Source organism: Meleagris gallopavo, chromosome 2 (assembly GCF_000146605.3).
Source record: "Meleagris gallopavo isolate NT-WF06-2002-E0010 breed Aviagen turkey brand Nicholas breeding stock chromosome 2, Turkey_5.1, whole genome shotgun sequence".
Classification (NCBI taxonomy): Eukaryota; Metazoa; Chordata; class Aves; order Galliformes; family Phasianidae; genus Meleagris; species Meleagris gallopavo.
In genome coordinates this window covers 63029919-63041556 of record NC_015012.2, presented here as the reverse complement: position 1 = coordinate 63041556, position 11638 = coordinate 63029919, and the positions used below count along the sequence as shown (strand labels likewise).

At 39.7% G+C, this 11638-nt stretch overlaps 1 protein-coding gene across 5 annotated transcripts in view; it reads left to right on the top strand.

Annotated features, from left to right (window-relative positions):
- Nucleotides 1–1885: 1885 nt before the first annotated feature.
- The window catches only part of ARMC2 (armadillo repeat containing 2), a 64991-nt gene continuing 55238 nt past the window's right edge, over nt 1886–11638 (top strand). For 2 of the 5 annotated variants that reach the window (XR_004158946.1, XM_019613035.2), the window contains exons 1-5: nt 2074–2324; nt 6318–6539; nt 7346–7418; nt 9375–9543; nt 10741–10948. Coding sequence is in view for 4 of the 5 variants with exons in the window: in XM_019613035.2 (XP_019468580.1) it covers nt 6346–6539; nt 7346–7418; nt 9375–9543; nt 10741–10948 (644 nt within the window). In the remaining variant the exon portion in view is untranslated. Of the gene's footprint in view, nt 1969–2071; nt 2325–6317; nt 6540–7345; nt 7419–9374; nt 9544–10740; nt 10949–11638 lie in introns of those variants that run through there. The other 3 variants (XM_031552509.1, XM_019613036.2, XM_010707474.3) reach the window with 3 other exon arrangements.

Genomic DNA, 11638 nt, shown 5'->3' with positions numbered 1-11638 from the left:
AGTACAATACTAACAAAGCTTTAGTTACTTCCGAGGTACTGAACTTGGCTGGAGAAAAAGGATGACTAGATATCTCATAATTGGAGATAAAGTGGAAGACAGCAGAGGTGAAGGCATATGTTATGTAAACCTGATAAGGTTACACGTGGTGATCTTTTTATGTTCCTGTCAGGACTGTAAGAAGATGATTTTTGTTCTAGAAGAAAGGGGTGAAACAAGTTTATGGCAATACTGAGAAACATGAATTAAATTTAAAATGACAACGGGGTTTTTTTCTAACAAACATGAGAAAGTAAATGTTAATCATGCAGAAGCAATTAACAAAAGAAAGTTTAAGTCAGTAAAATATATCTCTATATACTAATTTTAAATATACAGCTTGCTAACTTAAACTATATGCATAAAATGAGCTTATTTTGAGATACATGCTTTCAGATATATCTTGTTTGTTCTAAGAGAACCAAGGAAGAATCTTGATCAGATGAAACTATTTTTTTAGATTTTTCTGTTATTCACAGATAATAAGCACTGTCACATAGCAGATTTTAGATAAATTCAAAATGCATTCAGAGCAAGATAAAGAAGAGTCACAGAATTGTAGAGGTTGGAAGGACCTCCGGAGATCACCTAGCCCAACCCCCCACTAAAATAGGTTCCCTATAGTAGGTTACACAGGAATGTGTCCAGGTGGGTCTTGAACGAGAATGAGACTCCACAGCCTCTCTGGGAAGCCTGCTCTGATGCTCCGTCTCCCTAACAGTGGAGTTTTAAACTCACATTTGCATGGAAATTCTTGTGTTCCTGTTTGTGCCTGTTGTCCAGTTGCTGGGCACCACCAAAAACAAAGGCTGTTCTTCTTAGTCACAAACAACATGCTTACTGTAACAGGGCTGTCTCTGTTGCTGTTACATGTCTGGAGATCTGATACGGGCCATGGTCACGTTACCCACACCAGTACGAGGGGCCCTCGAGGAAGATGCCTGGTGCAGCTGGAAAATGGGGTCCCATCAGTGGGATCTGGCTTGGGAGACAGCTTGGGGGGCACACTGCCAGTGACCCCCTCATGCCACCCAACCGCACGTGCGTATGTGTGTATGGCAAAGCCCATGGGGTCCTGAAGAACACGGTATCACTGCCATATGTGCATGTGTAGCAAAGACCCAATATGGAAGAATATGAAACCAGTTATTTCTCAGTTTCTCAGAGAAAAAGATGTGAGGAGACGAAATAGTGCTAACTGGAAGCTGTTGGAGTTGAGTGGAGTTGCCTAGGGAAGCTGTGGTGCCCCATCCCTGGAGGCACTCAAGGCCAGGCTGGGTGGGGCCCTGAGCAGCTGAGCTGGGGGGTGGCAGCCCTGCCCACAGCAGCAGTTGGGGCTGGTTGGGCTTTAAGCCCCTACCCAAACCAAGCCATTCTAAAACTGGTGCACGAGCTGGGGTTTCGAAGATGCAGCTATGCCATGATTTGGTTACCTTGGCAATGACCAATGCTTGTAGCCGCTCTAGCTTACTATGTCAAAAAGGTTTAACGACACTCGTTTTGATCAGTATAAATCTGAGCTTAGAGAGAACGCAGTGTAACGGCACACATCCAACAACTTTACCCAAATGAGTAACTCCTGTCAACACTAAGTTTATTTCGTTGCCACCTGTTACCAGGTTCTCCATGGAGGCCAGGACAGACCTAAAGAAGCGCCTGCCACCTGAAACCCACCCCCCCGCGGGCACCTTCCTGCAGCAGGACCCCTATCCCTGCCCCTCTCCCAGGGTGCGCGACCGCCACATCCAACACCGCGCCGCCGGAGAGATGACCCCGCACGCCTCAATCCACCACGGCGTGCTGCGCATGCGCCCGCGCAAGCGTCCCGGCGTCTCGGCATCTGCGGCGTCTCCCCTCCACTCTCGCAGGTGTTCTCAGGGAGCGAGTGAGGCATTACGGCTGTGGTGGGGCCGCCATCCCCTGCCAGCGGTGAGTGAGGGGCCCGTCCGTCACCGGCGCGCAGCCCGCGGTTCGGCGGCCATGATGTGTGCGGTTACCATGGGAACATCCGGCGAGCGGGAGGGGAGCCGGCGGGGCAGCGCCTGTTGCCGGCGGCAGCCGCCCCTCGCTAACTACCCCAGAGTGCTGATATGGCAGGCGGACTCTGGGTTCAATTATCACCCATGATGACACCGATGGCTACAGCACGGGATTTCTCTTCGCTGATGCGGTGAGGCAGTGTGTGCTGCCTGTAATCGGTGGGGCAGAGCTCACTGCGATACCTTGTTTTCATCCAGCGTGGTTGTTTAGTAGGCTTTGGAAACATTTTTGGTCTTCCAGATCAGGTTGGTGTCTGCTGAAGGCTATTTCTTTGATGTGATGATTTGGTGCTTTTTTAAGCCTGAAGCTGGTACTGCTCTGAGGTGCAGTGCTGTGCTTAGTGAGTGCTGAGAGCTCTGTGTGTATTTTAGTGATTAAATGATCCCGTTTCTGAGATCTGAGCTACACGTAGCACCGCACTGACTCTGCTGTCCTGATGCACTCAGCCAGGCTTTGCTGATTGACCCAGAGTGAGTGCTGTGAAGGTGCAGCTATCTCACTGCTAGTGATAGCTGGGTCTGATCTGGGGTTCTCTGAACCATACTCTGTTGAGCTGGGGCTCTCTGATCCTATGCTGTCATCTGCTGCTTTCAAATCTTTCTGTAGAGTAAAGACAAGAACTCTGGAGGAAGCAAGTGAGAGGAAAAGGCAAGAGACTGAGTAAAGCTTTTCAGAGGCTGATGAGAGACAGAGAGGAGCATCACCTGTGCAAGTGAAAGGCTGCCTGGAAAATGGTGACAGCAGCAGGGACATGGCACGTGCCAGTTATGTTGACCTTGAGTCTGCAACATTGCCATTATGTGTCCCTGCTGGACTAGTGAGCAAAATTGGAATGTTGCTGGATTTTCAGAAAGAGGCACAGATAATTAGAATGATTTCTGATTTTTACCTAAGGTATTGTATTTTAAAGAAAGGCATAAGTAGAGTTTTTAAAAAGTGCATATATAGACAATCTTACCAATAAATAATAATTAAAAAAAAAAGAAATATTCTCATTAAAAAGCAAAAAAAAACCAACAAAACAAACAAGGGTAAAACTAGATGGCAGTCTAGGCAGCTGGTGCAGTCATCCTTCCTTCATCCTGTGTTACTGCTCTCTACTCCTTGCTTCCCACCTAACTCGAGAGGAAACTGGCATGATATAACTAGCTTAGGGTACTTGCTCAGAGCTTCTGGGGTTTGGGATAGCAGAGAGCAGGTGAAACTTCATCCCAGAGCATTGCTGCAGCAGAGTAGCTGCTTGATACTTAAATGTTTCAGCCTTAGGCATGATAAAATAGGGAATATAAATCTTTCTGTCAGCTTTTTGAGAAAGAGACAGTGGTTGTACTGTCTGTGATGGCACACCATGTTGGCACAGCAGCCAAATTCAGATAAAGAATTTCCATGGTTCTTAATTGCTTGCAAGAAATAATAACCTTTCTTATCTTATCATGTATATATACATCTAGTTTATGACATTGCTTACTTGTTTCCTTGTGCTTTATTAAATTTTCTGGCTAATAATTATGGGATACCAATTAGTAATACACTTGTATCCTATCAGTACTACAATTCTGAATGTGCATAATAGTACTATATGCCAAAATTAGGAAGAGTTAAGCTGTCATGGGATTGGTGCTAAACTTCAGTTGTGCTCAGGGCTTCCCCCTCCCCATGAAAGCTCCCAGGGCCACTGCTGTCCTTCTTGCTGGGTGCCTGAAAGCAGAGACCTGCCAGCTGCCACTCCTACAGCAGCAGCAGGGAAATGTGATGCACCAGAGCAGCAGTGTGAGCTCAGTCAGGCATTCAGAATAAATTATAGGTACCCTTTGAAATGTTAATTATTAAAACTTAACTCTTAATGACTTGGAAGCGTGATCCAAACAGTGGCCAAATGCTAGAACTTAGTAATTAAACTTATGGTTGAAAAGTTCTATTACCAGTTAAAATGAAATAGATAAGAAGTGAAGACAAATAAAAAATTATTATACTGGAAATCTTAACTGCAATTTGCAAATGAATGTACTTCTAGAATAGATGATTTGCAGTCAGTCATAGCATTAACAACTGAAGGTAGTTGTATCAGAGATGGTACTGATCCACAGAAATGCATCGTATCTCTCAGGTGGCTTCTTAATACAGCTATGGAGAACATGAGTGTAAATGCAATAAAATACACATTTTAGTGGACATGATGGTGATGATTGACAGTTGAGATAGATATCTTAGATCTTTTCCAACCATTATGGTTCGATGGCATTCCAGTGTCAAAGCTCCGAGGCTTCAAGAGCTAGAGAATATAGCGCTCTTTAGAGATTGAATGTAAGATATTTTATCTTAAAAATTCAGCAGGACATCTGAAAATGCATGGACCAGAAAAAGAAAAAATGTGAATTACTTCACATTTCTGATGTGTAGAATCATGCTGAATACAATTTACTATTGTTTCTGTTCAACATGGTTCTTATCGCCCTTATGTCCTACACATAAGGCCTGCAACTTGTAGGTCAAAACCTTGACTTGTAAGTAGCTGGGAGAATAGGGAATGGTGGTCTACCTTCCCTGTTCAGTGAGAAATAGCTGTATAATTGTTCCAAACACAATTCCTTAATTAATGCTCTTGAATCACGATAGAGGTAAGAGTATGGATCGTAGCTAAATTCAGCTACAGTGAGGAAAAGTAATGTATTAATTGTAATAGGAAAGATTAAACATACTGACAGACTCAGGCTCCTGATCTGTTCCTGTGTTTTGCTGTTCTGCATGCTGAAGTGAAAGACGTTGGTGCACTACTTCTTAATTTGACCCTGTGTAGTTAACCTGAGGGGGTTGTATTGTGTATTAATTAAAGAGACTGCCAACATGTGCACAACCTGAAAGAAAGAGCAGAAGAGGCAGCTGGAAACTTAAAATTGTGGCTAGGAAGAAATAAACTAAAAAATTAGAGAAATAGGGCTTTTTCTTCATGGTTCCTTCCAGTACTTGAGGGAAGCTTATAAGCTGGAGGAGGACAGTGGTAGGACAAGGGGGGATGGTTTTAAACTAAGAGAGGGGAGATTTAGGTTAGATGTTAGGAAGAACCGTCTTTACTGAGAAGGCAGTGAGTCACAGGCACAGGCTGCCCATAGAAGCTTTGGGTGCCCCATCCCTAGAGGTGCTCAAGGCCAGATTGGATGGGACCTAGGCAGCTGAGCTGGGAGGTGGCAGCCCTGACCATGGCAGGGAGTTGGAACTGGGTAGGTTTTAAGGACCCTTTCTACTGCAGCCATTTTATGATAGCTCAGAAATAAACAAGAAAGCAGTATCTGATCTACTGTTGGCTCTTTGTCTTAAACAAAGCCAGAGGATAGAAGATAGGGTCTGAGTCAAAGACGGTGCAGAAACATGTTTATGTTTAGGTAAGTTTGAAACACAAAATGAATTTGAATGAATTTGGTCTAGTATTAAATGGGGAGGTTGGTGGCCCTGCATATGGCAGGGGGTTGGAGATTCATGATCCTTGAGGTCCCTTCCAACCCTGGCCGTTCTGTGATTCTGTGAATTTTTGATAGCTTAAAGTTCATGATGGATTTGCTGCAAAACGACAAGAATGATATTTACAGAGACCTGCACCAGGATAGCCAGCGATTTTTGGGGAATTTTGGGTTGAAAGTTTGGGTTGATAATTTATCTTATGTTAGTGTTGTCTTTGTTTGGATATGCTTGGGGTCTTTGCTTATCAATTACTGATAATAACACCTCAGACTTACTACAAAGCTTTTCTTGGTAAAATCAGTAACTCGCATTGTTGTTTTTTCCTAAGTCCATTGGAAATAAAGTTTCTCTATAAGGCTTACTATTGAATTACTGTTTGGACTACTGTATTTTATAAGTATTCAGGTGTTCTGAAACAGATTTTCTATTGTTTTCGGGAATTCAGCATTTTGCTGAGAAAACACTGTAGTACTACCATGGCAATTTTTAGTTCCCACTGGAAAAATAAAGGTTCTCCATGTCAGATGCTTTCTGCTCTGCTTCTGCATTTTCCTACAAAACTGAGAATTAAGAAGGGAAACATACTATCAAGAACTGCTTATTTCCCACCACTTTGTTATTCTCTGATACCTTTCTTTTTCTTTTCTTTTCTTTTTTTTTTTTTTGGTAATACCTTAAGGTAGAAGAAATATTAATATATTAATATTTCGTAACTTAAAAGTTGCACTGCATTCTCTATCTTTACATGTTCTTTTGTTTTCTTCCTGTACGTTACTTTACAGAGTAAGGCAAGCTTCAAAGAATGAAAACATGGAAAAGCCAGAGCCATTCTACAGACTTCCAGTGTCAAAGCAGAAGACCAGTTCTGAGATTATAAATGAAGCCAGAGGTGTTCTACGAACACTAAGAACTCAGAGGCCATTTACACCTGCAGAGGATCAAAGGAAACTTTTTGGATCTGGATCTTCACGGGCTCCTCAAAATAGACCTCCTTCAGTTTTTAGGTACTGTGACTTTAAGATTTTTCAAACATCCTTTAGCAGCATGATTTGAATCTGTAATTGTGTTTCTGGTGATTTTTCTCCTGTGTTAATCTGTATTCCTAATCACATCCTATGCCTTTTTCTAATGATGCTTACCTTTGGTGTTAATCTGCATGTCCCAGAAGTTCCTGTGGATTAGAGCTACCAGAAACACTCGTTACACTAGTTTTGTATACAAGAATAGTGTAAAAAATATGGTCTGTAACATACCTTTCTTTTTAAGACAATATTTTAAAAATTGAATAATCTTTATATTTTTCTCTAGAAACTGAGAAAGCATGTTTATTTCATCATAAACTGTTTGTGTTTCAGCACTTTCTCAAATCTCTTAAATACAAAATTACACCTCTTGAAATTAAAAAATGCTGTGTCTGAATTGTGATACAAGTGAGTCAGTGGCCATACTGTGTTCAGGAACTCTACATATCTTATGTTTCATGTTACGTAGTGTACCCTTACATAAGACAAGAACCTGAGAATGACTTGGCTGTTCATTGATGATCAGGTAATAAGATAGCTCAGGCTGGCATCCATGCTTGTTCTATATGTGCTACAGCAAGGAGTGTGTTCATGCCTGTACATACCTGAGTTTTCTGCCCTGCAGTGTTCTGCAGCCTACGTCAGATAGCTTGAGTGCTAACCACAGTTGTGTTTTTGCGTGAGGTTAGGCATATATTAGAGAACTGTTACAGATGTGTATGAAATAAACTGTATTGTGGCAAGCATGAATCTGCTTTATTAATTTATGATTGATTTCTTTATCCTAGTCTTCATGCTTCCAGTTTTGATTTGGCTGAATCAAGGCCTGCTTCTGGTGTTCGTCTTAGCCCATTGGATTATGTGAGTACTCTGGATGTAACTCTATGCAATGCTGACATAAAAATATGTAATAATTTATGCGGTGCGATGTAATTCTGGAATTTGATATTGTTGAAATAGGTTGGAGAGAAAAAGAAGTCTGTCATAATATTAGTCTGATACTTATAAAGTCAGCTTTGTCATTTTTTAAAAATGAAGCTGGAAATAATGTCAATTATACCAATATTACTCAAATTTATTGCATCAAAATTATAAGTGACATTAGCAAGAATTAGAAGATGGAAACTTTAGTCAGCTTTCTCACTTAAGATTACTAAAATATAAAAGGCCACAAGCATCACTATGAGTCAACTATGTGCCCTTGCTGAGTGGCATTCTGGTCTGCTTTAAGAAGGATGTTGCTGGCAGATTGAGGGAGGTGGTCCTTCCCTTCTGTTCAGCGCTAGCAAGACTGCACCTGAAGTGCTGGGTCCAGTTCTAGGCTCCTTACTAAAACAGTAGTAGAGAGCATCTGAAGAGTTGGTCCAGTTAAACCCACAGATATAATGAAGAGACTGAAGCACCTCTCCTGTAAGAAAAAGCTGAGAGTGATGGAACAGTTCACTGTAGATGAGAGAAGGCTCAGCAGGCTTCCATCAATGTATATAAGGGTGCAAAGTGGACAGAGCCAGGCTCTTCTCAGCCGTGCTCAGTACCAGTGGTGCCAGGACAAGAGGCACAAACTGAAACACAGAAGGATTCCTCTGAACATCAGAAAGCACTTCTGTGCTGGACAGGTGACAGAGCATTGGCAGAGATTGCCTAGAGAGGTAGTGGAGTCTCCTACTTGGTAAGATTCAAAAGAAATATAATATTGTCACAATTGTTTGTTTCACGTCCAGAAGAAGAAATTGTGCTAAAACAATGAAGTATGCTTGCTGTGTATATCATTTCTTAGGCGGTATACTAAATGTGGTGTTTCATGGGAAAGTAGGAAAAAAATCCTCAACAATTTCCAAGAAATGTCATATCTTAGTAATTTTGATGAAGTAATAGAGTGTTTACATCAATAAGATTAAAAATACCATACCTACTTGTAGAAGTGTATTTAAATTCAGATTTAAACACTGGTATTAAACATCTTTAGTTTGTGTGCGAGTGGGTGGAAAAAGGAAGGCTTTTTGCATTGATCTTATCAGTAGTTAAGCTACCTTTTTCACACACTGTAAATGTAGAGCTTGTTGTAGTTGCGGTGGCAGTGGGTGGCGGGCGGCGGGGTCTCACCTCTTGGGCTCTCTTCACTTAAGCTCCTGAGGGTTAAACTGAAAACTTTCAAATGGATTCTTAATTGAAGAAAAGGGGAAAAAAAAAAGGGAAAAAAAAGGTAGAGAACCCAGGTATTGAGTGGTAATATATATTTATGTACAGTGTGAAAAAAATTTTAGATGTTTAGAGTGCTAGTCATATACTCTTAAGATGCAAGATACTGACATGAATAAAAAGAGAACTTACATGTTTCTGGATCTGCATGACTTGTCACAGTGTGATAGGAAGTGGTATATGTGATAGGAACATGTTTGAAGTGTTTTGGAAATGCTACTTCAGCTCTCAAAAAGAAATAATAAAGAAGGGATTTGTCTCTAGAATCACACACTGCAGATAATGTTAAATGAGTATTTCTGAGGGAAAGAATGTCAAGTTTCAGTTACTCTTCTGAATAGCTTAGGTTAGTTGGTTAGTTTCTGTTTGTTTTTTGCATCCCCAAGTGTTTGCTTTTAAATGGCTTTCTGGGGCGATATTAGTAGAAGTGCTCTGGCTTTTTCAGTGAAATGTTATCGTTAGATTTTGGATGTGTTTTCTTCATGAGTAAACCTATGTAACTCTTACTATTCTATTCTGAATATACCTCTTTTCATAATTTTTTTTTTTTAATGTTTTGCTTAAACAAAAAAAGTGAAATGGTGCTATTATCAAAATTTCCTTTATCTTTTGTGACAGAAGCCAATAGTAGTCATTTCATCTAAGGCTGAAGATTCTTCTGTTTCCCTTCCAAAGCCTGCTGTGGATGCTGCAGAGGTTAGGAAAATCAGCAACGCTAGGGCACAGTTATTTAGAAGAACTTCTCAGGGAGATGCCTTTCCTGCTAAAATGGCTCCAATGGATCACTGTAAGAATCTTACTTCCTACAAATATAACTGCATGATGTGTTTTGATGTCATATTCATTATCATATTAAAGAACCGTCAAGTCCTTTTGGAGTAAATTTTTAAAAATACTGAATGGCTTAAAGCCAGTCCTGAAAATGATTTCCAAAAATGGTACCGGATTTCATTTCTGAAAATAAGTTGGAAGACTCTCAGATGCCTTTTTTTTTTCCTGGCTTTGAGGCTTTTTCCTGGAAGTTTTCTTCAGTGGGTTAAATGATGAGTAAATGCTGAAATATTTAAAGAGATAATGAGATGGCGTCTTCTAAGGAGATTCTTTGATGGATTCTTGAGCGTAAAAGGAAGAGTAAATAGGAGTAATAAGTCTTGACAGGTCTCCAGCTACATCATATTTAGTGTTAAGTTTCATTAGTGGAGACTTAATAAAGGTCACTAAACATGTTGCTTAAGTCATTTTCTGTCTGCAAGAAAATTACTTTTGTGATCTTGATTTCCTGCACACTAACTCATTATGGAATGTGCTAGAGCTCTGTCTTTAATGAAGACTCATTTACAAAAACGACAATTCTTCCATTGCCTGGGATTGTTACTTTATATGATAAATAGAATATCATTTTTAAAATCTTATTGCAAAATAAGTCTTACGCAAAAAGTACTAAATTTTACTGTGTTACTGTGTACCTCTTTTACAAGAATCCATTAGCCCTGATACATTGATGCTACTAATTGAAGAAGTTGAGAACCTAATGTAGCTATACCTCTTATTGCCTCCTCTGGTCATTCTGGTGTCCTGTAAATGTTTATGTAGCATTTGATTTCTTTCATTTCGTTTCATAATGGGTAGATACTGAGGTACAAGATTGCCAGTTACTTTTTGCTTGCCATCATAGTATTTAGATCCTGAAAAATAATCACTTCTTTTATGAGGTACAATCCTTCTGTCTGTAAAGGGGAAATAAAAAAAGTTGAAAGATTGAAAACATAAAGTAAAAATAAAGTTAAACCTTAAAGGAGTGATGTTCAGCAAAGCATTCAGTGTATTTTTATGAAAATAGTCTCAAGTGCTCTCACTTTTCAAACTGATGCCAGAAAGCTTTGATACTGTAACATGAGAAACAAGTAGTTCATTTTGAGCTCCCTCCTGTGTATTTATTGTATAAGAACACACCTACAAAATACATTTTCTTTGTCTGTTTCAGATGGAGAAAAGCTTGATTGTGAAGAACCAGCTATGATGAGTAGTCTTCACGGAACTAATGATAACTGCTTAGCAGAGCAGAGGGCATACACACCATTTAATGACAAAGGCAGGCAATTAATTTGTAATGAGCATAGTGGTAAACCGGAAAGGGAAGATGTTCTAAAAGGCACAGCAGGAAAACTTTTATTTCAGCTAAAAGGTGAAAGGTCAGTATTGTTTGAGTATGGTAATGTGCTATTTCCACACAACCTTTCTTTCTAGTCACTCTATTGTGTGTATAAATGTTTAGAATTGATGGAATTTTAAGGTAGCACTAAAACATTAAAACAAAACTTTGCTCAAATTACTAGGCAAAATATTCTAAAGTTTCTATAGACAAAAGACTGATTTGTCCAAAAACTGTAGATAGGGAGTTGTTTTATGTAGAAAAACTTTATTTTTTTTTTCATCATCATCATCTCAAAACTAACTCTGCTACTAATTGCATTTAAAATATTCGAGTTTAAGTTCAATTATTTTTTCCTAATTCAAGCCTGTTGTTTTAAGATACTACATGTTCTTGCCTCATCTCTGTTGATGAGTAGAGGTAAGATTTCAGTTCTGGCTTTGAGGATATGTGTTCATACATAAAAATAAGCTTAAACTCATTGGAAATGCAGGCAGATTTTTATATTTTGTGGGCTTTGAATTTTTTTAATTCTTTTTTTTTCTGTGGTCAAGCAGCTGTAACAGATTAATGAGATTTACATGCTTTTAGTCTGATTCTATTGAACCTAGATTATATCCATTTTGTCATTCCGAAGTCATTTTTTCTTTCTTTAATTCAGATCTGAACTCTTGCACAGGGAGGAAAGTTGCACTTTGTGATCAGTAGATTTATCGATTGCTGCAATAGC